Genomic DNA, 27,461 nt, shown 5'->3' on the forward strand with positions numbered 1-27,461 from the left:
TCTTTTGTAAACCATATTATTTATGCTGCTGCTTTTTTTTTTTTTTGAAGGATGAGAAGAACCAAGTTTTAACCACCAACATTTGGCTGCAAATGGTAAGTTAAGAGAATGACAATCTCTCCCATGGGCCTGCAAGATCTTGCACCCAAGATTCTTGTCCTGATACCTGAGATGCTTGCTTCTGAGAGGTCCTGTTTAGAAAAAAAAAAAAAAAAGCCATGGCTGTCACACCAACTCCACACCTGCCAACAATGAATGCTGGGTGTATGACACTACAGTCTGCAGTGCTCAACACATGCACAGGATCAACACATAGGACAAGGTAATGTGGGGACACTTCAGAAGCACTTCAGGCAAGACAAGAAGATACAGGGCTGCGTGTAGATGTCCACAATCTGCACCACAGCCAGTCCCCAGGACTCAGAAGCTCCATCCCTGCCCTCTGTGGCCTCCAGAGCTGCATGTTTGAAACAGGTGGAGTGTTCTGAAACCAGAGGCCCTCGTACTTTGTGCTCTAGCAATGCTTATAAGAATCTTGAAATGCTACCTATCATTTGTAGATTTTTAACTTGACATCTGCAATACTAATCTAAATTTAATTAATTGCAAATGATGCCACTTAACATCCAATTGTAAATATTAACACTGAAAAATAAAATGGTCAGTCTCTATTTTAAATGGAATCAAAATACCATAATAATTTGGTGCCCATCTCATTCAAACACCATATGAACAAGCCTTTTTTTAAACTGTCAGATATTTAACATAGTCCCTTTTTTCTCTTTGCACATGCATTTCTATTCTACTTTCTATACGGAATTTTATCCTAATGTAATATAATTTTATGTTTGAAAGTCTCTTTTTTGTTTGTTTTTTTTTTTTTTTTTTTGGACAGAGTCTTGTTCTGTCATCCAGGCTGGAGTGCAGTGCAGTGGTGCAGTCTTGGCTTACTGCAACCTCTGCCTCCCAGGTTCAAGTGATTCTCCTGCCTCAGACTCCCGAGTAGCTGGAATTACAGGCGGGCACCACCACACCCGGCTAGTTTTTGTATTTTTTAGTAGAGACAGGGTTTCTTCATGTTGGCCAGGCTGGTCTTGAACTCCTGACTTCAGGTGATCCACCCACCTCAGCCTCCCAAAGTGCTGGGATTACAGGCATGAGCCACTGCGCAGGGCCGAAAGTCTTTTATTAATTACTGTGCCTTGGTTTTTTCAAACGTAAATATTTATACAAGAATTATTCCTTTATACCATAAGTATTAAATTTTGTTTCTTTTGGATTGATTTAAGTTTGCTATTGTTACTGGTATTATAATTCATCAAGGTGACATAAATTAAAATTTTTAAGTAATTATAAAACATAAATTTTTATTGGCAATTTATATCTCTGCCCAAGATGAGTTTGTTTTAAATTAGTTCATGTATCCACAGATGACTTTTTATTACTTGAATGGAGAGAATGATAGTTTTCACATCAATTCTGTTGCTGTTTTTTAACTAGGTATAGTAACATGAATAGTTGGACATGAAAGCCACTTTGTTAAAGCAATGTTACTCAATCTTTGAACTTCTTCTAGGTTATATGCCAAAAATAATGTAGTTTTTATCAAATGTATCAGCTGACAGCTTGATTAGTTTCTCCTTCAATTTTGTTGAAAACAAAGAATTAAAAGAATTTAAACCCACCTGACCTTTGAAAGTATTTGCCACCCAATTTGTAAGGTAATTCACACAGACACAGAAGCTGATACTTGAATTGACCCTTTGTTTGGTTCTTGGGTCAGTGTCGCAAGATGGGAGTTGAGGTAAGATAAGAGAAATGTGCCCTTCTTTGTAAAGTTGAATGGGAGAAGTGAAAATGGAGACTAAAGGATAGTCCCATGTGGTTCTTGGACAGGTGAATTATCCTGTGAATACATGTGGAGTTGAGGGATAGAAAATGGATCTGCATCCAGCCTGGCCAACATGGTGCAACCCTGTCTCTACTAAAAATACAAAACTTAGCCGGGCGTGGTGGTGCACACCTGTAATCCCAGCTACTCAGGAGGCTGAGCCAAGAGAATTGCTTGAACCCGGGAGGCAGAGGTTGTGGTGAGCTGAGATTGCCCCACTGCACTCCAGCCTGGGGAACAGAGCAAGACTCAATCTCAAAAAAAAAAAAAAAAAAGAAAAAGAAAATGGATCTGCTTGAAGCCATTGCTAGGTGTCCAAGGTGCACCCATAGCTACATGTGAGACCCCTGCAGAACCTAACATTAGTCAGGTGAGAGCCCTTGAGATATTCCCCTGCAGGATTTAAAGCAGCATACTTCAGTGAGCACATCTCTGCCCTTGCCTGTGCCACCTACTCTAGCTTCCCTCCTTTTGCCCAGGACACATGATCTGTGCTCTCCTGGAAGGCCCAGGCCTTCTTCCCATGGACAGACTCATCTCCTGGCGCCTGCTGAGAGCCCGGTATTAATGATTGTCCTCACTGCCAGTAGCATCAAAATAGTGTCCGTGGGTCATTCTCACTCTTGTCCCTCCCACAGGCTTTTCATTTGGATAAATGTTAAAGCCATGGATCCGTTGGCTCAAACCAAAAACCTTGAAGTCACCCTTAACTCCTGTCTCACACACCTCACCTCTGATACATCAACAAATCCTGGCAGCTTGACCTGCAAAACTGATCCAGAATCTAACTACTGGGCATCAACCATGATGCTTTCACTCTGGTCTACATGGGCGTCATCTCTCACCTCCATTATTAGGAGTCGCCATCCAGCCTTCCTGCTTCAGCGTTGCCTCTTCTGGTGGTGTCTTGTCCTCAACATAGCAGCCAGCATATACCTTCTTGGCACAGATCCCTCCAGGGGCTCCTGTCTCCCTGGACAACATAGGAACTGAAGTCCTCGAAGTGGCCTTGGATTCAATTCCCTCCCTGCCTGGCTCCTTTTTCCTCTCCCCTCCCCTCTGTCCTTTGCTTCCTGGCTGCGCTCACTGTCCACTTGTTGGGTGACACACACGTCACCCGAGCACGTGGCCCCCTCAGGGCCTTTGCACTGGCTGCTCTCCCTGCCAGGAAGACTCGTCCCTAAGAACCACTTGATTTCCCCCTTACTTCTCACTGATCTCTTCCTAAGGGTCACTTCTTCATTCAGTCTTCCTTGAACTCCGATGTACTGTCCCAAACCCTCCCCTCCACCTCCAGCCCACTCTGTTCTCTTTATCCTGTTTCATTTTTCTCCCAAAGGCTTCTCACCATGTAACCCGCTTTGTGTTCACTCATCTATCTGTTCATTGGTTCTGAGTCTTCATCACCCTTAGAATGTGTGCACGGTGTGGGGGACAGGGCTCCAGGTGCATTCGGTCACTGCCGTACCCACAGCCCCTAGTTCACTGTCTCACCTATAGCGGGCACCAGAGAACTTTTGCTGAATGAGAGAATGAAGCAAAAACTCAAGGTGAACCTTGAGGTGCTTAGGTAGTGTGACACAACCTAAAGCCATCTCCTAAACAGCCGTGCAGCACTTTCGTACTGTGTGTGTAAAGTCAGGCTCCGGAGAATGAGGCAAGTGCTTCCCTTTTTAATTAAAGTTGGACGTTTGCCATACCCTCTAAGGAACAACGCTGCTATTGACATTTTTCTTACAGAGAGAAATGCATGTTATGGAGAAGTCTCTCTCCCTGGTGCCTATCTTCCTTAGCCCTCAGTAAGTGACTGGTCTTCAGCAATGTATATGATTTGGCAATTTTATTTAAAGGATGGTGGTTTCCAAGAAAAATGTAACTGGATTATTACTCCCAGTATGGAATTCAGATGCTCCATAAATAAACATCCTTCCTTCAGAGGGTGTCACCAGAGACCTCCAAATTTATTTCAAGCACAGCTAATTTTAATTAAGGCTTACATTTGCAGAAGCATCTGCAGCTTCATTTGTTTGAAAACTCACCTTTTAACTCACCTCCTCTTTTGGAGCAACCTACTCTGTGGAAGGTATTAAACTGGGCCAGGTGAGGGGACCCAGAAATACATAACCCACTTTCTACCTTTAAGCCATTTATGATCAGGCTGTGTGATTAACACGTTTAGAAGAAGGAGGCGGAGGAGAAGAAGGAGGAAAAGAGGAGGAGGAAAAAGGAGAAGGATGAAAGGAAGAGGAAAAGAGTAGGAGGAAAAAAGGAGGAAAAGAGGAGGAGAAGGAGGAGGAGGAAAAAAGAAGGAGGAAAAATGGAGGAGGAGATGGAGGAGTTAGAGGAGGAGGAGGAAAAGAGGAGGAGAAGGAAAAGAAGAGGAGGCAGAGGAGAAGGAGGAAGAGGAGGAGGAGGAGGAAATTAAAATAGCAAGAACAAGTATTTCCCTAGGGATATTACAGACGACAGCTGGTGGTCAGACAGTAGAGGCCAGACGTGGGAGAAATCTCTGCTTTAAAGAAATGGGAGAGAAGGAGAGGCACAAATTCTCCTAAATATGAAGATCTGGGAGCACTGGCATTTCTGGGTATTTTGTCATTAATGTTTACTTTTAGGTGCCTACTGATTGAGAAACATGCTGGATTCCCTTAGAATGTGTGCCCTCATAAAGCTGGGTGATAACATTTATCTGGAAATTGGCACCTGTAGATGATCTAGCAGTTGTAACACTGCCTCCCAACTGAATTTTTAAGGGCTCACAAGAATCCTGGGTTTAAAACAAACCTTAACAGTCATCTAGCCAGTGCCTGTGTCTCTCTGCCCCCGCCCCCACCCAGTGTTTCAGTCTGGAAGCCCTGGCATTCCTATTCATGTCCACAGCATGGTCATGAGGAACTCAGGAGTCACCAGAGCAAGCTTGGATGCTGCCCAGAGGCCACTTCTAAGCAACCTTCCATTGATTGCTGTTCTTGTGTTCCCAGCTGGGGACCAGCCTGGCTTGACCCAGCACGACAATGGACATGCACAAGTGAAGCTGGATACTGAAGGATCTCAGGGCCAGGGTTCTGAGGGGAGTGCAAATGTGGGCCGGGGGCAGAGAGCCACAAAAACGGCTCTAGCAATGGGTTTTTCTCCTCCCGAGTTTCATGTTGCTGAATTCCTGTCCAGAAAATCTGAATCCACGTAATCTTTTCTCTAGGGTATTTAAACTCTGCAAATGATACATTTTCTATGCATTAAAAATGGAAAAGGCAGAAAGGTAAAAAAATGAAAAAAACTCTCCTTGACCTCCAGTTTGTTGGTTTTGTTATTCTTTCTCCCAGTTGCCCTTGATTTTGATCATTCAGAAACGTGAGGGAGGAGAAAGAGGCTTCATCTCTCTGTTCACCTTTTCATGTTCTGAGGAGGAAGCAGCTGGTTCCTCTGCAGCCGGTTCCTCTGCAGCCGGTTTTCTCTGCAGATTAGTTTTTATCATTTTGAGAGGCTTGTCAGACATAATCTGATTTAATCTATGAGAAAAAATGACAGAAGCCATTTCAGTTTCTGAAGAGACATTTGAACCATCCAGAGACTTACATTTGCTTTTAAAACATCTGTCTTCTCTTATTTTGCAATTGTGACCATTCTCCTGGCATTTGATGTCCCAGCCTTCCTGGGTCATTCTCTAACTTTAACCTCCTAATTCTAATTATGGTACTAATAGCCTTCACATCATAGATGATAAGATTTTAAGCCGTTATTTTTTCTAAAATGTTTACCTTTTTAATTTCTGCATTCATGATCACTTGATCTCTGAGACATGGAAATGCCACGCTTCCTGTTCACAGACAAGCCAGCTAGTGGCTTGCTTAGGGCTGTGACAGCATCTCAAGGTGAAGAGCGATGTTTCAATCATTACGTCTCACCAAGAGAAGAAAGTGTCAGGGTCGGGGGGTGGAAAGAAGGCTGCTTTCCTCCACTAACAAAATAATGGACGGGAAGAATTTTGAAAAGATAAGTATTTTCTGACATCAAACGTGTAATGTCTTTTCCAGCACCAACAACCAATTTTCCACCAGCAACTGGGGGTCCACCAGTTCAATTCATTTCTCACATTATCTACCTGGAGTTCGCATCAGATCCCACAGGTTAAAGGGCTCAGTCTCACTTCAGATACCAGCTGCAAATTGTGTACCCAGGCTACCCACACGTCTAGCAGGTGACTGAAAATTCGAGGGTTCCCATACCCTTCTCCCCCAGGTTCAATAACTTTCTAAGATGGCTGACAGAGCTCAGGAAAATACTTTTGCTTACTTAATAAAATTTTAAATAATATCCAAACTTATTTAATATATTTATAAATAAAATATATTTATTAAATAAATATTTAATATCTACTTATATAAAATACCCTGGAGAAAACATTACATGGATTCAGAGTTTCAGAACAGGAATTCAGCAACATGAAACTCGGGAAGAGAAAAACCCATGACTTATGCTTATTGATTTATTCTAAAGGATGCAGCTCAGGAACCACAAGTGGAAGGACTCAGAGGGCAGGGCGCAGTGGCTGGAAGGGTGCGTGGAGCCGTCGTCCTCGTAACTTCTCCCCAGCGGCCACCTTCCCCGTAAGTGGGTGTGCTGACCAAGAGTGTTGATAACCCTGTCTCCAGCCCCTTTCTCATCCCTCCCAGAGCTGTGAGTGCAATGGGCGGAAAGCTCTTTCCTCCAGTCACTAGGTGACCAGCGCCCATGAAAGCTATCTAGGTGCCCAACCCTAAGTACCTCATCAGCGTAAACTCAGGCCTCAGGCATGGTCAGAAGGGGCTCTGTATGAATCACAAAAGACACTCCTCTCACTCAGGAAGTTCCCAGGGCTTTAGAAGCTCTGTGCCAGGAAAACCAAATCTATTTTCTTATTATACCATAATGTATTTTTTTTTTGGCAAAGATTATTTATTTATTTATTTATTTTTTATTATTATACTTGCGCAACCCTATAAGTTTTAGGGTACATGTGCGCAATGTGCAGGTTAGTTACATATGTATACATGTGCCATGCTGGTGCACTGCACCCACTAACTCGTCATCTAGCATTAGGTATATCTCCCAATGCTATCCCTCCCCCCTCCCCCCACCCCACAACAGTCCCCAGAGTGTGATGTTCCCCTTCCTGTGTCCATGTGTTCTCATTGTTCAATTCCCATCCATGAGTGAGAACATGCGGTGTTTGGTTTTTTGTCCTTGCGATAGTTTACTGAGAATGATGTATTTTTTTTAATGAAAGATAACTTTCCTTTTTCCTCTCTGCCTTCCCCTCTCTCATCCCTTTCCCCTCCTCCGCCCTCCCGCAATGCTTCCGTGCCGCTAGCATCCACACACATTTAGAGTTTCCTGTGGGCTCGAAGCAGCACACATGGGGCCCAGGTGCCAGAGCCGTGGAAGAATCGGGATTCCCCCAGTGCCTTTTAGATCAATGGTCCCTTCCTGCCTTCAGTGTCCCCTCACAACTCCACACACTCTTCTTTTGAAGATTTAATGAGAAGGAATCTCACAGAAAGAGGGAGAGAATGATTGTCTGGGAGTCTAGGTTCATTGACGCTGCTTTTCAGATCCCTACTCTGTGGAAAACGTGCCAGGTGCTGTCTACAAAGATTTTGCCTGATGCCCCCTGTTCCAGAGGGACCTAGGAACCAAGTGCTTTCAGAGAACAACGTTTTTTCTAGAAGTTTGTTGTTTATAGGGCCTTATTCCATATCCAGTCTTGGGAAACCTTCATGGGAGTCTGTGGGGGTTGCTGGTGGGGCCCCCGAGCTCAGGAGTGTGGACCTGGGCTCCAGGGCACACAGCATGAGGTTCCCACTCCACATTGGCACTCACTCTTCCCCAACCTTGGCTGCAGCTATGTTATGACTGTTATTACAGCTCCCAAGTCCAGCAGGATTTTGTAAAATGGGGAAATCTCTCTCTCTTTTTTTAAGCCGTCATTCATCACTTGCCTGCCAGGGCCATATGACTTTAATCTGCTGCTGCACACATTATCTCATCTCATCCTGTGAGGCAGGGTACATGTAAGGAAACTGCAGTTCAGAGACAATGATTTACCTGAACAAGCTCACACCGCTAGTCTCTGCCAGGCCCTTGGTGCAAACCCAGGTCTGTCTGACGCGGATGCTTTCTGCAGCTCCCTCCACCTTTTCTGCCACTACTGTTACCTGAAAAGCGTTCCGATCCAGACCCCAAGAGAGGGTTCTGGGATCTCGTGCGAGAAAGAATTCAGGGCGTGAAAGCAAGTTTATTAGGAAAGTAGAGGAATAAAAGAATGGCTACTCCATAGAGAGAGCAGCCCCAAAGGCTGCTGGTTGCCCATTTTTATGGTTATTTCTTGATAGGCTGAACAAGGGGTGGATTATTCATGCCTCCCTCTTTTGGACCGTGTAAGGTAACTTCCTGATGTTGCCTTGGCATTTCTAAACTGTCATGGAGCTGGTAGGAGTGTAGCCGTGAGGATGACCAGAGGTCACTCTCGTGGCCATCTTGGTTTTGGTGGGATTCAGCCAGCTTCTTTACTGCAAACTGTTTTATCAGCAAGGTCTTTATGACCTGAATCTTGTGCCGACCTCCTGTCTCATCCTGTGACAGAATGCCTAACCACCTGGGAATGCAGCCCAGTAGGAGGTTTCAGCCCTGCTTTACCCAGCTCCTATTTAAGATGGAGTTTCCCTGGTTTAAATGCCTCTGACACAGTGGTCAGCCTGGTTTGGGGCAAGGGAAAAACAGCAGATGGGCAGCAGCATCAGGGAGAGATTGAGCCAGAAGAACCAGCTCTGGTAGAGCCCAAAGATCAGTTTGCTTAAAGTCAAATAACACAGGTAAGCCCTGACCCAGTGACTGACTAAAACATCCTAGCTTTCTGAACCCTGGCTTCCTCTTGTAAATGGGAGCAGTCATCACACTGACCCCCCCAAACTTGGTGAGTCTGGACATACACAGGACACTGGACTAGCATAAAGGCTGTGATCTGGCCGGGGAGGGGATGAGCCCATGGTTTACGCGGTGGGGTGTGTGGGGTGTGGGGAGGCAGCGTGCAACTCTGGCTGTGCCTTGGATGAGGTCTGGGTTTGACCATCCAAGCACTCCCATTCCCATTCCCAGTTCCTGTCTCCCCTCCCTCTGGCCATCATTCAGCAGGCAGGGGAGAAGGAGAGAAGTGCCTTGGCCTACCATGCTCACTTTCCAGGGCAGTTCATGGAACCTTGTGGCCCTGACCTGTGTGGTAATAATGGTGAACGTGACTGGCTCTGTGATAATTAGTGACCAACCCAGAGAAGCATCCCAGGGTGAGATGCAAGACTGTGGCACAGAAAGCACAGGTGTTGGCTGTGGCAGGGCCTCGTGCCCAGGGCAAGGGAGAGAAATGAAGAGAAGCACAGGGCAGAGGTGCCAAGTCGGAGCAAGCTGCAGGAAGCATGGCTTGGTTGGCGCCCAGGCATTCCTGGAAGACAACTAGGACAAGACCCACCCTTCCTGGGTGTGTCCCTCCTGTCCCCTCCCCAACCACTTCCATCTCATGAGAGACCCCAGCAGGCAGCTGTCGAACCTGAATGCCTCAGAGGATACTTCTGCACATCACCCATTAACACATCCTCATTCCTGGAGGTCCCTGGCTGCAAAATGATGTCACTCACGTGGATAGTTCCTCTCCTCTGATGTCAGATTAGATCCTTCCAGACCTGGGACCATCTTTCTGGATGCTGCCTGCCCTCCTCAGAGGATGGTTGGTCAGGGACATGCCCTTTGACTCCCTTAGCTCTAGGGCTATTTGACTCAATAGCTCTAGGCCCACAGTCCCTCATCTGCAATTCCCAAATCTCAGCAGCTCTGAAAAATTTTCCCCCTCCTTTGATGTTGTTTCCGTAACTTTGCATCAAACTATTTTGGTCTAAAATCAAATTGAAATCTATGTGAATTGAGGCATTTATTTGTCTCACTCAGTGCAAATAGGCATGTTTTGCTGCAGAAATTACCATGTGTTTGATTGTGAGGAGCCACCCTGGTTCCAGGTTGGGGTGGTGCATCACATACCTTTCTGGATCTTGGAAAGCCTGAGCTCCAGAGCATGGGTGGTACCAGGGGGACAGAATACAGGATAATGGTGCAATTATAGGAGCTTCTGAGTTCACACATGTCAGCCCTGAGCCTCCTGTGGGGTGGTGCTTGTTATGTGGCAGCTGCAGGTGGGATCCCACCCGAGCATCCTCTGCAGAGCTTGTGGGCTCCAGGAAGGGCTGTTTAGCACCTGATCCTGGGAGGGAGGACCCCAGACATGGGTATTCCTCAGGCAAAAGTCATTCGATAACCTCAATTAAGGCCTGGCCGTCAGCTTGTGCTTCCTGAGTCTTCACCTGCCTCCTTTCGTCCTGACTCTGTTTCACCATCAGGGCCCAAGATTTGCATTGCTGGGTGTCAGAAGCACTATCCCTGTGACAAAATAAAAATTCAAATCTGAAAACATTCCTTTAGAAATTCTGAGAGGTTCCCATGCAGCTGCACAGTATCGCTTTATGGAAATAAATATTCCACATTTCTCCAGCCCGGTTCTTATTCCAGTGGAAATAAGTGAATTCCTTTTTTCGAAGTATTCTTACAGTGAAAACTTTGAAGGGAAAACAGTTATTCATTTGGCTAGAAGTAACCCATCCACTGCAGGAGGAGAAGGCTCGGGGACATGCAGAGAGTTGGAATTAACTTTAATGATACCATCTGAATGTGTTCATGGTGACAGCAGAACCTTAAATGTGAGTTTTATGCTCTTCACAGTCATTTTGGAAAGGATTATTGAATTCCCGTTTTCATTATATTTTATAAATAGCAATTCAGTTATAATAAATGTCTGGAATTCTCTTTGGTTTTGCACTTACCTAATAATCGCTTATGAGAAATATTAGTAGCCAAGGAAGTGAAGTGCTGCTAATGTCATTGTGTGTGTCAGTCTTGGACAGATCACTATTTACAGTGGAATGTGTCAGAATATCCAGGGGTGAAGACTGTTCGTTTCCCAGATGGCCAGATTTGGAAACCAGACATTCTTCTCTATAACAGGTAAGCATATTGAGCAAAGGAAAAAAATGATTTTATGCTTGCATACATGTAGCTATCACGCATATATGAATATTTCACAGAGATGCTGGATATGTTATCTATGATCTGGGGCCACTGCTCCCTACACGGCTTTCTGAGCGGCCAGGCCTTTGAGAAGCAGCTCTGTCCCTGTCAGCCAGCATTCCCTGGTTTGGCATGCACACGTGCACACGCTGGCTAGCCTGCTGCTTAAGATGCCCATGAAGTTGTATGTTCTCGGAGCCTAGTGTTGTTTCTGTGCATATTGGCACGTGGAGTATTCTTGTGTAAGGCAGTACCTTTGTTCTCTGAATGGCAGCAGTTATGACCAACAGCAGAAAGTGCTGGCCTATGGGATGCACTGCTGGAGCCCACAGTTTGGACCCGCGTCCTCATCTGTGTTGCCCGTTGTGCATTGGAGAGTTCTGTGGCAGAGATGGCTGCAGGTGAGCGTGAGGACTGTCATCTCTAGCTGCATGCAGAAACTTCCCCTGCAGGGTATATACCTGAGTTCTAATAGTCTTTCTCCTGAGGTCAGGAAATAAGGGACACATCAGTAAACCAAGGCAGTCTGACTTGCAGACCAGATGCCTAAAAGGCAATTATTCAGGCAGGGTAAGTTTCTAGAAGCAGTAAAATTTCTCGTTAAACTGCATAGTCAAATAAGGGATCCCAGAATATTTCTTACTAATAAGGTGTCAGATCTCATAAATAACGTCATGAAAAGAAAGTTATTTCCTAATCATGACCACTACCTTTGGTCCCAGCTGAATGAAGAAGGAAGCCCAGGCTTTCCTGATGCAGGGAACAGTGTGACCAAATTGCCCTCGATGGTCACTCGGTGATCCCGCTGGACAAGCAATGTGTTGTCCTACATGGCTACTTCCAGAAGGCTGGGCAATGCTATTTCTTGTATTGACTTTTCATTCTGCCTCTGTCTTTGCATCTGGGGGGCCACATTTCACTTGAATCATTGGGCCCGTTTCTAGAAGAGTATCCTCTTCTCATTTGCTGCCACTTTTCTGCTTCTTAAATTAGTTCAGACAACTGAGCTTTGAAAAACGTCTAAAATAGGAGTAAGTGGTCCCCTGTTGAATGGATCAAACACGTGCCTTTCCATGCCTGGACTTTGGGTCTTCTATTTCTTCGGGGGCTGTATTAGTTTGGCAAGGCTGCTGTAACAAAGTGCTACAGACTCGGAGCCTTAAACAATAGAAGTTACCCTGTCACAATTGTGGAGGCCAGAAGTCTGAATGAAGGTGTTGTCAGGGCTGGCTTCTTCTGAGCCTCTCTCCTTGGCTGGTAGATGGCTGCCATCTCACTGGGTTCACGTGACCTTCCCTTGTCCCTGTCCGTGCCCTAGTCTCCTTTTCCTGTAAGCACTCCAGTCAAATTAGAGTAGGGCCCCGTGATCATGACCCCCTTTTACTTTACCTTTTTAAAGGTTCTGTCTTCAAATAGAGCCACACTCTGAGGCACCAGGTATTAGAATTTCAACATGTGAGTTTGAGGGGGATGCAACTCAGTCCATAATGAGGGCATTGTATCTGACTTTCTGAGGGCAAAGGGTCAGGGTTGAAGAAGTCTCAGTGTTAATTTTAGCTGTAATATTTACAGTCTGTATAACCTTTGAGTCTCAGATTTCTCCTTTGAAAAACGGGGAAAGTGTCAGCTTCATAGAGTTTGGAGGATCACTCTGTGGATGTGTGTAGCACACTTAGTCTGGCACTTGGAAAAGAGCACACATTCCATAAAGGCAGTTGTGTGTTTATAGGCAGAATGATGAGGATTCCTGCTCTTAGAACAAGATGGTAATTTAACAATTTAGAAAAAAATAATCAATGTTTTTCATTTTCCAATTCAGATTTTTTAAGTTTGAAATCAAGAATAAATTTTATAACATTCAGCCTGAGCAATGTACGAGACCCCCATCTCTAACAACAATAACAACAACAACAACAACAAAATTAGCTGGGCATGGTGACCCGCACCTGTAGTGCCAGCTACTCAGGAGGCTGAGGTAGAAGGATCCCTTGAGCCCAGCAGTGAGCTTTGATTGTATCACTGCATGCCAGCCTGGGTGACAGAGTGAGATGCTATCTCCATATATATATGTATGTATAGAGAGAGAGAGAGAGAGAGCCCCACCATATTATATGTATAATATGTTGGTGGAATCTTATTAACAAGGTTACAAGAGGCAGTTTATATGGCCTATATGTAGGATCTTTAACTCCAAAATGTAAAATGTTTGATGATTCCAAATGCTCTGGCTAATGAGAAATTTCCAAGTTGTAATTGAATTTCAAGGAGCAAAGATAGAGCAGTCTCTACCTGACAAATGTTACCAGGGTCCAGGCCCTCAGAAATGATCCCCCCCTCCACATGCCTGACTCAGCTGCCAGTGCAGAACCCCATTGCTCACACATCTGTTGAGCTCTGCTGAAGGATCCTGCTCATTCCTCTTTCCCATGGTGGACGTAGACCACGTCCGCCAGGCTTCATCATGGAGGATGTAGAGGCTGCTTCAATTTCTGCTTTTGTTTCCTGAGACATGGAATGTAGGACTTTCTTTTTGAAGTAACTACTAAATATATTTTGAAGTAACTGCTAAATATATGGCCCGTAGGTCCACATGAACCCAACGTGGAATGAATAGATTTCAGAGAATATTTAAGCCACTCATAGACACTTATCTATTGCTACAGAACAAACTACTCAGAACTGAGTGACTTAAAGCAAACAACTCAGATTATTCCTCTTGATGCCGTGGGCTGTCCAGGCCCATGTGGTTGGTTGTCTCTTTCATGTGGCACTGGGCACAGCCACGGCTGGTGCTCCACTGGGCCGGCGTGCCAAGGGGTGTGCTTCCACAGCGGGGCAGGACTGGGCTGAGCTGGTGGGGACGCCGGCCCTGGCAGGAAGCTCAGCCATTCAGCCGGGGGCTGTGCACCCACCCATTCTGGGCCTTTTCCACAAGGCTTGGTGTCCCCCAGGTTGGTGGCCAGTAGTGCTCTGACAGGAAGGAAGGAGAGGCTGCTGGGACTCTTAAGGACTGAGTGTGGGGGTCCCGCAACAGCCCTTCTCCACATTCTGTTGGTCAGAGTAGGCAGGAGCCCAGCTTGGAGTCAAGAAAGGGGAAATCGGCACCCGTATCTAGGACAAGAAGGGTGGGAGGGAGGCCACAGGGTGCTCTGGGGACACTAGTGATCACAGCTAAGGAAGGAAAGCAGTGAAACTGCAAGGGTCAAAGTAAAGCCCCGGGAAACAGAAAGACCAGAAGAGGCGAGCATCGTGAAGGGGAAGGCACACTCTGCCATGTGCCCGCTGAAAGGGGCAATGTGGGAGGAGAAGCAGGCAGGAGGAGAGAGCTTCCAAACAAGACAGATCTTGTCATCCCTGCCCCCCCCCCGCCTTGCTGGCTGGCTTCCCCTTCCCGCCTGGACACACTGTGCAGCCCCCAGGTATGTGCTGACCAGCCTACCCCTGCCCTGTAGCCTTGTCCACTCTCCAACCCTACTGCTTGTCCTTTGGCTCATTGCTGCACCAGTGCTTCCAGGCAGAGTGTTTATATGAGCTTCTTGCGGAGTGAGGAATGCCCACCCCTTAACTCCCAGTCAGCCAGGGAAACCTCCCTGACACCTTCACCCCTGCCAAGTCTAGAACACATTTCTCTGTCACGTAGAAAAGGATTCCTGTCCACGATGGCACTTAGGGTCTGCTACCTCTTAGGGGCACCTAGCAGGGCACTTGATACACATTTATGCAAAGACAAGATGGAGAGAGGAAGGGAGGGTGCAGGAATTATTAGGAGGAGGAGCGAAGAAGATGGATTGGTGTAATACAGTGCGGCTAAGAACAGCCAGAGAAGAAAGAAAGCAAAGGAAAGAAATCATGTAGGCAACCTAGAAAACATTCAACTGAGACTGAGTCCAAAAATTGACACAGGAAATAGCAAAAATAGGCTTCACTAGTAATATCCTAACCCTCTGATATTCTGTTATTGGGGATTTTGAGAGATACCGAGTTTAATGCTTTCTGCCAGCTTCTAGGCATGGAAAATAATATGTTCTGCTTAGTAGACTCATCTGTTAGTTCATTATTGTCTGAATGGAGTCGAGGGGCTTTTCCTAAAGGAGAGGGTTAAATGCATCCTGTGTAAGCCCCAGTTTTGAAAGCAGTGTTGATGTAGCTCAGGTGAAGCCTCCCAAACATGTCTGTCCTATTTCTCACTCTATTCTGGTTTGATATTGGAGTCCCCACGTGAGTCACTATTGCTTTTTGAGATATAATGCATTTTCCATGCTTTAAAGTGGCTGGGTCACTGCAAAACAGCCATCTCTGCATCATTTCTGGAATGGGCTGCTGTATTTCCTTGATGGATGGGGAACAAGTCGTGCTGCTGCCAGCCAGCTGGCCAGGTCGCTCTGAGGAGAGGATGGTCACGAATAAAAGCGTCTCTGTCTGGTGCTGATCCCAGTCATTTCTTTGTTGCTTTATTTTGCTTTACTTTAAGCCTGCGGCTCAAGGAGTTTTCTGAACACCATCTTGCCTAAAATGGGTAGCAATTATGGATGGCTTGCCGTGATTTTCCCCTTTGGATGGAATTAAAGGCCTTGCTGGGATCAGCAGTCGGCTTGCAGAAGGACAGTCTGAATCCCGCAACTCTGCGGATGCCCCTGCACCGTGCAGAGACAGGCAACTGCCTCACCCTCTCTGGGCTTCTCTGTTTCTGAGTTGCTCGGTCAGAAAATTCTATTGCAATAATGGAAATCTCTTTTGATGAAGATATTTAAAGATGTTTTTGTTGGCTCTGAAAGTTTAGAACAGCATGGGGTGTCAGCCATCCATTTTCATTGAGTGTGCAAAGCTGCATTTTCATCTGCAGGCTTGTGTCTTTCTTTCACTCGTTTTCCTGACCCTGTGGCTGACAGCAGAGCCTGGGGAGGGGGCTTGTATGCAGGACACACTTGAGAGCAGTGTGGCCAAGCCTGTAAGCGCTCGTAATTGTGCTCATCATTGTTGCCAGACATCTTAGGGAACCTGGGGGAGCCAACCCAGGACAAGGATTCCTGAGCATTTAGCTTATTTGGGAAGGGATCCTGGGAAGCAGGATGAGGGGAGGGGGAGTGAGATAGGGAGGGCAGGCAAGCCATTGGAGTGAGCATTGAAAAGCAAATCGTACTGCGGGCAAACAGAGCCCATTCCTACTGGGGAGCTCTGGGAGACTGTGTATAGCACATCTCAGCCTTGTTCTGAGGAAACCGGGATGCTTATCTGCCAGCTGCCTTCCATCATAGGCTGAGAGCTGCTTCCAGGGGTGTCAGCTCCCTGCCACCTCTGGCTTGCCTGCCCCATGTGTGGATCGAGTGCAGAGCTGCAGATGCTTGCAGTAGGCAGTTGTCAGGGCCTTGGGCATGGGAGGATAATTGTCGACATGGTCTGCTACAGCGCAGATGAGCCATCCACTCAAGTTCTAGTTGCTTTCACCCTGCTGTGATTGTAGATCCAATCTCAGCTTCTGGTGGGGAGCATAGCAACAATATGGGTGGAAGGGAGAGAGTCCTAGGACTTGAGGGTCCTAGGGGTGAGGGTGTTCTCAGCCAGAGCAGAGGAGGCAGGCAGGTGGCAAATTTCACTGGACTAAAGAAGAGCCCAAGCCTGCATCCCAGCAAGGGGTGCCTGTTCCACGTGGGCTGCGATGTGTCTATTATGGAGTCATGGCAGTGCACACATGGAATGGCATCTTAGGGAGTGAATCTGTGAGATGTAGTGTTGTCATGGTTAATAGCTCCTGAAATTGTGGTATCCCTCAGCCTAACCAAGGTTGGCCTGCTGGTGCTCAAAGGCTCATAATGCAGTCATGGCCAGGCTCTTGGAGGGCCCAAGGGCATCACTGGAAGGTGATATGGTTGCTATAGTTTGAGTATTTGTCCTTTACAAATATTTGAATATCCGTCCTCTCCAAAATTTGTGTTAAAATTTAACCCCCAATATGACAGTATTGAGAGGTGGGAACTTTGAAGGGCAACTGTGTCATGAGGGCTCTGCCCTCATGAATGCTTTAATCTATTCATGGATTAGTGGATCAATAGGATATCATGGGAATGGGACTGGTAACTTGATAAGAAGAGGAAGAGAGCCTGAGCCAGCACCTTCAGGCCCCTCCCCATGCGACACCCGGTACCGCCTTGGCACTACAGAGAGTGCCCGCCAGCAAGAAGCCCTCACCAGATGCAGCTCCTTGACCCTGGACTCCCAGCATCCATACTGTAAGAAATGAATTCTTTTCTTTATAAATTACCCAGTTTCAGGCATCCTGTTATAAGCAACAGAAAACAAACTAAGACAGTAGTAGTTCCAGGTGAGCAGAGGTAATTTTGCTGCTGGAGATCTCAGAGAAGGAGTTTTGAGGATGTGCTGTTACAGCTTCTGTATTAATCAGATATTCGCACCTGAGCTGGAGGGAGGCTGTTTCTAAATCATGTGTGGTGGGAAGAGGGGGAGCAGCAGCTTGTTTTCAAGCAGTGAGTGGACCAGCCAACCTATGTTTGCATCTTCAAAGTCATCCTCCGAACTGTCCATCTCACTCTCCCAGGTCTCCTCATGGTCACTCTTGCTGTTTGTTTTTAATTTGTTCATTCACTCAACCAATATTTAGTGAAGGCTCCCGCAGCGTAATCACACACTGTTCTAGGAACTAAGGATTCAGCAGTGATCCAACCAGACCCAAACCCACCAGAGAAACAGAGATGGGGAAGAGAGGAGGGGGGCATGGGCCAGAGTGTGGGTGCTCCCAGAAAAATGAAGCAGGAAAGGGAATAGTGAGGACTGAGCCAGAGGTCAGGGAGAGACCAGGAGACAGACTAGAGGGCTGCGAAGGAACAGGCCCTGTGATATCAAGTGGAGAGTGTTCCTGACAGAAGGAACAGCCAGTGCAGGGGCCCTGTCAAGAAGGCTTGTGAAAGACTTCGAAATGCAAAAAAAAATAGTGAGGGAAGAGAAAAAAAGACACCTGGGTTCCTACGGAATACTAGCCATGGTCACAGGCACCTTCCTGGTCATCTGAGTCTGTAGTGGACTGTGCCTGTCATGGTCTCCAAACTAGTTTTCAACTGTAACTTCTAGAAAACTGATGGCAAAACCAATGAGTCACAGAGAAGCAAATGGGTTTTGCTGGTGGACCAATTCCCCTGTCGACAGATTCAGATTAGTGTGCCTGGTTGTCTTTGTATGTGTCTGCTTTTAGGATGCTCTGCAGAATTGGTTTTAACATTTTCCTGGTTCCTTCATTCATTAATGACTTAAGTAGTCTTTGACACATGATCACTTTATATTTGTGCAAGTGTCATGATTTTATCTTTTAAAAAATCCATCAATTGCCCTGAGGCAGGAACATGCCGTCCAGGTCTGTCCTAGGAGCAAATTCAGCTGCTGTGGCTGGAGAGAATTGGTGGATGGGGAAGCCAGGGTTCAGAGAGAGGGTCAGAGACATGATGGGGGGAGCTGGGGACCAAGTCGTGGAGGCCTTGGCTTTGACTGTGAGACAGGAGAGGCTCTGATACCTTTGATAGAATTTTTGTTTCAGTTCCTTTTTGCTTTGAAAATTAAAAAAAATATATTTATTCATATTCTCCTCTTGACTTGTTAGCAATTGATTCCCATCAGGTGATTTCTTATCTGTTCTTTTCTGCTTGTACACTCCTCCCAGCCTGTGGCAGTGGGCAGGTTTTGCTTTTGTTGTTTCTTCTAGCATCTCAGCAAGAGGGAGGAAGGGAGGAACGGCAAGTGTGTGTGTGTCCTTAATCAGCCTGTGATGGCCCAGCTGTTTGCCTCGGGCTAACTTGGAGCCCACCTGTCTGCACCAGAGTGAGTGGACTGTCGCTGGCTGACTGTTAATGCTGCCTGCCTCATCCGGTGCTTATTGAAGGTCCCATGCACTGCGTTCAGCCTACTTGCCTGCAGCTCCTGGTCTTCAGCATGCTGGAGCCAAGCCCCCTTTACTGGGCACTCGCCCAGTGCCAGCAGATGATAGCCAGGAAATTGTGGCCTTATGCCTTCTTTCTGGACTTTATGAAGTCTGTTTGAACGTCCACAAATCTCAGGGTGGGAAGCTGGTGCTCAGAGAGGTTCAGCCACTTGCCCAAGGTCACCCAGCTGGGTCTGCCTGACTCCATAGTCTGACTCATTACTGGCCAGTCTCTCGACACATCAGGAAAGAGCTCGGTCTCTTGTGCTTTATTTTCTGAAGTTAAAAAGCAGAGAGATCCCTTCTCCCTCCCTCTGAGCCGGCTCCACTTTCGCACCTGCTCTGGGCTGCTCTGCCAGGCTCTGCCAGGCTCAGCCTTCCACTTCCTAAAAAGAGTGAGTTTGTTTTCTCTGAAGCTGCTGTGGGGTTTTCTTTTCTTTTCTTTTCTTTTTTTTTTGTTTCTGAAGGTGCTGTGGGGTTTACTGTCGCTTCTTGACTGGTTTCACTCAGCATCTGACATTTTCTTTTCTTTGACCATATCCCCTGCCAGCCAGTGTGGGCCACAGAGCAGTGCCACAGCAGAGCGTGGAATGACAGAACCCAACTGCTGTGCAAGAGTTTGAGCAGAATTTCAAGCAGAGGACAGGGGCTACGGTGAATAGAATTTTGTGGGGATGGTGTTGCATTGAGGTGGCCTGGGTGAGGCTGTCTTCTGGCATGTGGCAACAGGCCAGTCCACGGAGCAGCTCCCCAACCCCCTGCACCCCCAAGGGCCCTGAAGCTAATCGTGCCCAAGAGCTTATTGATCTTTGTGATGTGGAACACAGAGCCAGCACGGTTGTAAGGGCTGTGTGATAAATACGTGAGACAGGAACTCAATGGGCGGTTCAGTCTTCATCATGAGCTGCCTGAGGGAGCAGCGCAGGCAGCCAGGTGAGGGCCAGGGTCCGCCACCACCCCGCCCCTTCCCAAGCCTGCTGTGTGTTCCCTGCATGTGTCCACTGCCCACCAGAGATGCGCTCTTCAGCTGTCTGCACAGGAGGAGACTTACGAAGTTGTATGTGAGGCATCAGAAGGCAGCTGGGCCTCCCCAGCATGCAAAGACCTCAGCGGTGCAGGGTGTGGGGCCCGAGCTGGGTGCGCCCCATCACTTGTATCAAAACCTGGAGAAACAGGCTTTCCTTGTGGGCCAGGGCCACCTGGTCGGTGGAGCTGATGCTGTCAGTCGGCTGGGTGGTATTTTCTGGGGACCTACTCAGTGTAAGATACTGGGCTTCTAGGAAGACACACATTCACTGCCCTTGAGGCATGTGTAATCAGTAGCAAATCACTTTACTGTGGGTGGTCTCATCTGATGTAATTTTGTGTCCTTCAGTGAAGTCATCTAAAATTACTCTGCTACAATTGAGGAAATGGTTTCTGAAATTAAATGGCTTGTTGATGCAGTTCTGAGGCCTTGACTCCAAACCCTCGTGCCTTTCCCAATCCTTGACAGGCTCTTTGTGGCTGTAAGACAAGGGCACAAAGTGCATCTTGCAGAGCAGAAGATGACGTATGTCAGGGACATAACATCTTAGAAAGATCTGGAAGAGAGAGAGAGCCTCATCCAGTGGGAAGGCGTGGGCAACTGTTCACGGCAGGGTGGCCATACATCTTGGCCTGTCTGGGACAGCCCTTGTTTGTGCCTGAGGTCCTGGCACTGCTGTTAATGGTACCTTTTTTCACTTTTAAGATGGGGCACTTCATGGAAAGACATGTAAGTTAGGTCATATGGCACAGGGCCCTTAGCGGGGGTGGAGAGAGATCACCTTGGAAGGGACTAAATGTGGCAGGACCCTCAATGCATATGCTTGGAATGAAAGGGAGTGGGAAAAGAACAGGATAATCAGGTCAGGGACTAGCTATGATCTAAGGAATCGCCACCAGCCCAACTGGACTTCTCTGGAAATCTGTCCCTGACTCCTGGCCACAGTCGCCTACTCTAGGCTGCTGTGTATCTTGGAGGACTCTTTGTAAACATCACACGATGCTGTGGATGTGAGTTTGATACTCTTGTTTTTCCCCACTGTCCAGCGAGCTCCTTGGGAGCAACCACATTCTATTCACGTGTTTTAATCCCCCTAAGTTAGTGTGACAAGTAGCACATGGCAAGCAGCACATTGCAGTGGGTGAGGGACTAGACTAGTGAGGCCGCTACCCTGTTCCAAGAGGGAGTTGCTGGAGGCCAGAACCTGGGCAGTAGCACTTGGAACTCAGACTCTCTGGATCAAGAGAGCCATCTTCTAGCACTCTTAGATTAAAAATAAGTAAGTTCTGATTGTGTGGGACAGAGATGTAGGGTATGAGTCCTATCCCGAGAAGCAAATTAGTCTAGAAATTATTCTCCTTTCTCCTCCACTACCCATACCAATCTATCTTGAAGGATTATCCATTTGAAATTACTCTGGTGATCTTTTCACATTATTTGTGGTCTTTTTTTAATATAAATTTTACATCCTTAGCTAATCACATTTTTGTGTTGTTTTCTTTATGGATCCTTTATGGCTTTGGGGTCCCAGACCAGGAGACTATCCATTTATTCTACTATAGTTTCTTCTAATAATTTTTGGTAAACTAAATAGTTTGTTTTTTATTGTGTATGGTTTTATTTCCCTAAAATGTTTGTGTATGCTATGAGGTAAGGGTCTAACTTTACTTTTCTTTAAGGGATAGAAAATAATTCTAACAGCACTTATTGAGCAATACATCTTTCTCCCCATGGAATTGAAGTGGGGTGGCTATATTCATTTATGCATGTGCCAATGCCATACTGAGAGCTGAGCAGGGTGAATAAAAAGAGACATATGTCTTGAATATCTTGCTGCGATTTTAAAACACTCATGATAAAGGTAAAACCCTTATAAGCTGTCAAAGCAAAAAAAAAAAAAAAAAAAAAAATCACAGTAGCAAGAAACAGTAGCCTAGTAGAGGACTACTTTCAAATATTGAAGGGCAATTATTTTTAAAATAAAATATTTTGTTGAACTGAACTTTCTGGGCAAAAATGAAAGCAGTTTTAAGTATGTAAAGACTCAAGTCTGAAAGAATTACTCAGAGTTGTATTCCAGCAAAATGAGAAGAAACCAAGGCAAACCTGGAATATAGTCAGCACTCGTGAGTGATGGAATCACTAAAAGGCATAGTTCAGTCTAATTATTTGATGAAGTTGTTAAATGGTTTTTGTTGGCAGGGGACTAAGAAGTAGAAGAAGTAACAGCAGACGTTTGGTGTCGGCCTTCTTTGGTTCATGCATGATAAAGATAACCCTCGTTAAATGCACAAAATGAAAAAAAGTACAAGTAAATATGTATGTTAAATATTTGAAAAGCTATCAGAGTAACAGAAATAGTATCATAACTTCCAAACCACTAGACATAAAATAAGGGACCAAAACCTGAAGTCGATACCTCTAATGCAAGAACAGAAAACTGAGAAACAGTGTAAGTATGGGGTCTCTCATGGATCCCCGGCATGGGTATGAACATTATTTTAAACTGAAGACATTTGAGATTAAACAGATAGGGGAAGAAGCTTTTTCAGAGCTTACTTATCTGACTACAGGCAAAAACTTCTGGGAGTGAGCCTGGCATAAATCTCCTTTCTAGGGGAGTTTTTACTGGCTGGAAAGAAGATGGAAAAGACCAGTTGCACCTGCATAAACAAAACTTTCCCACAGACCTTCTTATCTCCCATTTGCTCCCCTAGAAACCGATTTGTTCTTTTCATAGAAGCCCTTCCTCTCCCCTCTCTCTCCCCCCTGTGAAGTATATAATCTCATCTTTAGCTGTTTGAAGAGTTACATTTTTCTTTGTGCCCCTATACACATGTAGGCATAAAAGTCAGTTTTCTCTTGCTCATCTGTCTTTTGTCAGTTTAATTCCTAAGCCCCCCACCCCCCAAAAGAATCTATAAGGGTAGAGGAAGAGCATTTCTTCTCTAACATGAGAAAATCTGGCCAAAAAAAATAAAAAAACAGCCTACAAAAAACCAGAAAACAAACCTACTAGCAGAAACGAGTTAAAACAATCACTAATCACAAAAATTCAAATGGGTTTAAATCCCATAACAGTTCTCAAACCAAAACAGACTCCTAGATTGGTTTCAAAAAATCCAAATCCAACTATATTGTATATACGGAAAGTAGATTTTAATCAAATAATCCATAAGGTTGAAATGAAAAGGATCGAAAAACCATGTCTGCCAAATGCCATAAGAAGAAACAGATTTAACATTGTTCTTATTTCACAAATATAGATGAAAGACAAAATACGTAAAAAGGGACAAAATGAATATTTTATATTGATTAAAGGAAAATTTATTGAGAAAACAAAGTGCTCATGAATAATTATGTTGCAGTGTGACTGCAAAAAATACAATCAATGCTGATGAAAGTCAAAGGAGAAATTAACAAAAACCAGGATCTCAAGAAAGGTAAGTATGCTTAGATGGAATGAGATAAAACAGTTGATAAAACTAACCCAGAAGATATATAGAAAGATTTGTATCTAACAAATATTTCCCAAAAGTAGTAATATTCACAAAAAATAAACTAAGACTGGAAGAAAATTCATAAGCAGATAAATATTACTCAGAAGAAAACTGGCAAACAAAGCTGACTGTTGAAAAGTCAGGTGAATCCACCTCAAAGTCAGAGATAAGGCAAAGATGAGAAATGTTAGGGACTGAATGATTGTGTCCCCTCGAGAATCAGTATGTTGAAATCCTAACCCCCAAGGTGATGGAATTAGAAGGTGGGACCTCTAGGAGGGGATTGGGTCATAAAGGTGGAGTTTCATGAATGGGATTAGTGTCCTTATAAGAAGAGATACAAGGGCTTTCTTCCTGTGTCTGCTTATTTGGCCATCTGAGGACACAAGGAGAAGACGTGTATCTGCAAACCAGGACAGTTGCCCTCCCCACACATCAGATCCGTGGGTGCTTTGATCTTGGACTTACAGGCTCCAGAACTGTGGAAGATAAATATTTGTTGTTTAAGCCCCCCATCTATGGCAGTCTGTTATAGCAGCCAGAACTGACTAAGACAACAGCTATCGCTGCTTTCAACTGCCGGGTGGATGCCCTAGCCGGAGCCCTATGACAGCAAGTTAAAAAAAGATATCTAAATGTTACCAGGAAGAAAAAACACTATCATTACTTCCAGTTGATTAGTCACCTAAAGGCAGACGCAGCTGACAAACTTTGAACTAATAAAAGATTTAAGAAAGAAGACAATAGCTGAGCTAGGTGTGAGTGAAGAACAGTGAAGTGAAATGGAAAGAACAGACCTCATTTACACTCATGATAACCATAAAATACCAAAGAATCAACCTGAGACCCATGCACCAAACCCTTGTGAGGAAAATGATAAAAATTCACCAAAGCACCTGAAAGAGTGAAAGAGTCAGGAAGCAGCACGTGGGGTCTGCTAGCTCTCCTTCCCCTGCAGCTGGGCCATGTGTTGGAAGCCTGGAGTAGCAGCAGGGTTGCTGCCTGGGGTCCCAGAGTCAAAGACTTAGAACTGCTGTGCCTGGGCTGCCTAGGAGACTCTAGAGATGCTCCACTGCAGTCTTCCTGGGGTCAAGAGGGGACAATCGGGAAGAGCTTTAAAAACTCTCGGGCTACTCAGGGAGTTCTTAGACAGTGCTTTGGGCTCCATGTGGGGGATCTAGATCCTGCTTGCCTGGTTTGCTCTTCTGATTCAATGTTCCAATATCTGCTCTGGCTAAGAAGCTGCCAAGTGATTGTTAACAATGAAAACTGCATCTTTACCTCCTCAGGGTCTGATACAGCAGGTGTGGAGTACAGCTCAGGAATCGGTCATACATGGTCCCCCTGGATCACTTCTGAAAGACTCTGTCCTGCTGGGCATGAATGCCAGCTTGCATTCCTTTAATTAGGTGGAAACTAGGAGGTATTTGGTGGCTGGAAGTCATGAATTTCAGCCCATACACTTACTTCAATTACATGCTTGTCTCCCTCCTGCTGTCCGGAGAAAACCAACTGAGTGATGAATGGTGCTCTCACCATTGGTGGCTGATGGCAAAAAAAATGATCCAGAACTTGATTTTGACAAATGAATGCTTCTCCCTGATACCTAGTTTCTGCTTCTCATTTTCCCAGGGATGCATTAATGCTAGAGAACTTTAGTGAATCACTACAGAATTATTTATGCATTTTGTAGTTAATAGGCAAAATATGTTGCGTCTGTAACATAGCTCCTTTGATGTTGTTAGTACGCAGAACATAGTATGGATTCCACTTTATTGACTTCCAGATGGTGCCTCTAAAGGTTATGACTATGAGCTAGTTAAATGTTTTGTCCCTACCAGTGGGTTCATGGCTTCATAAAGACCTGTGGTAGGTAGCATCTGAGTTTGTAGTTTGCATTTATTTCTGACTTTTAAGTCTACATTGACACAGTCTCTTTATCTTGGCTTTGTTGAACTCTGCCTCATTTATTATGAAAGCTGACTTCAGGTTGAGGGCAAGGCAAAGAAAGAAGCCTTCGTATTTCAAAAGAACAAGATGGATAGCCACGACACAGTCAAACTGGTTAATTTCTGCTCCTCTTTCCCTAAACTGCTAAATTTCATTTTATATATCTTCCTTCAGTCCATCTACTTAATATATTTTATGTGCTTAGACTGACTGCATTTTTCACTCATCCTATTTTCCATGGGTTTTTCTCATCATCATTTTAATAGTGACATAATTCATAGCGATGATACTTTCTAGTTCACCATTGTTGGATTTAGTACGTTTCTAACATATTAATAATCATAGGTCACAAGAAATGGAAAAAAAATTATGGGGAGGTACATTTTCATATTCGTCCTAATATTCCCCAGCAGTAACACCTTAAATAACTCTAGTGTAATATCAAAGCCAAGAAATTAACATTGGTATACTCCACAAAGTTTATTCAGATTTCACCAGTTTTACATTCATGCATTTTTGTGTAGTATATCTAATTGTAAGCAATTTCATCACATGTATTGATTCATGTAGCCACCAACAAATTAAGATAAAGCACTGTTCCACGACTGTAAAGATCTCTTGCGCTATCTCCTTATAGCCACATCCCCCTTGTCCCTAACTCCTGGCAAACACTAATCCATCTCTGTCATTGTGGCATTCCAAGAATATTATATATGTAGACTAATATAGTTTGTAACCTTTTGAGATTGGCTGAATAGTGGTCTATGGTATGGATGTGTCACAATTTGTGTAACTGATACTCCATTAACAGATATTTGAGATGTTTTCAGTTTTTCGCTTTTGCAATCATAGCTTCTATAACATCCATGTCCACGTTTGTTTGTTTTTGAAGGTGTTTCCATTCATCTGGTATAAATTACATAAGCATGCAATTGTTAGGTTGTATAATAAGCAGATGCTTCATTTTATAAGAAATTGTCATCTCTTTTCCAGAGTGGCTGTTCCCACCAGAAATGATCAAGTTATTCCACATCCTCCCCAGAATTTGGTGTTATCACTATTTTTTTATTTTAGCCATGCTAGTAGGTGTGTAGTGATAACCCATTGTGTTTTTAATTTACATTCTCCTAGTGGCTAATGATGTTGAACATCTTACTATGTGTTGGTTCGTCACCTGTATATCCTCTTCATTGAAATATATGTTCATGTCTGTTTGCCCATTTTCTAGTTAGATTGTGTGGGGTTTTGTTTGTTTTATTTTTACTCTTGAGATTTAAGAGTTCTTTATTCTAGATATGCCTTTTGTCAGATATGTGTTTTGAAAATACAGTTTGTCTTTCTGTAGTTTATCTCTTCATCTTCTTCACAGGGTCTTTCACAGAGTAAACATGTTCTTTTTAAAAATTATAGTGAAGTTGTTTATCAAATTTTACTTTGATGGATTGTGTTTTTGATGTCAAGTCTTAGAACTCGTAGCCTAGAGTCCTGAAGATTTCCTCCTATGTTTTGTTCTAAAAGTTTCACATTTTTAAGTCTTACATTTAAGTCTGTTATTTATTTTAAGTTGATATCAATTTTTGGTATGATATCTGAGATTTACATCAAAGTTTATCCTTTTGCCTGTGGATTTTCAGTTATTCCAGCTCCACTCATTGAGAAGACTATATTCCTCTTCTGAATTGCTTTGAAAAAATCAGTTGGGTATATTTGTGTGGGTCTACTATTAGGTTCTCAATTCTGTTTTATTAATCTAGATATCTCTTCCTCTATTATAGTCTTTTGCTTTCATTGTATAGTAAGGCTTAACATTGAGTAAAGTGTTTCTTCCCGTTTTATTGTTCTTTTTCAAAATTGTTTTAGCTATTTTAGTTTGTTTATATAAATTTCAGACTGACTTTGTGTATCCGTATGTACAAAACTCTTGCTGGGTTTTTAATGGGAATTTTGTTAAGCCTACAGGTTCTTGTAGGGACAATTATGTTGAATCTTCCAATCCATGATCATGGTATGTCCCTCTTATTTCAA

General features: G+C 44.6%; 1 protein-coding gene across 3 annotated transcripts in view; it reads left to right on the top strand.

The window, feature by feature from the left end:
- The window catches only part of CHRNA7 (cholinergic receptor nicotinic alpha 7 subunit), a 140,351-nt gene that overhangs the window by 68,247 nt on the left and 44,643 nt on the right, over positions 1–27,461 (top strand). For all 3 annotated transcript variants that reach the window (XM_002825239.5, XM_002825240.5, XM_063716133.1), the window contains exons 3-4: positions 51–95; positions 10,863–10,972. In XM_002825239.5, coding sequence (XP_002825285.1) covers positions 51–95; positions 10,863–10,972 — 155 coding nt within the window. The remainder of the gene's footprint in view (positions 1–50; positions 96–10,862; positions 10,973–27,461) is intronic.

Source organism: Pongo abelii, chromosome 16 (genome assembly GCF_028885655.2).
Source record: "Pongo abelii isolate AG06213 chromosome 16, NHGRI_mPonAbe1-v2.0_pri, whole genome shotgun sequence".
Lineage (NCBI taxonomy): Eukaryota > Metazoa > Chordata > Mammalia > Primates > Hominidae > Pongo > Pongo abelii.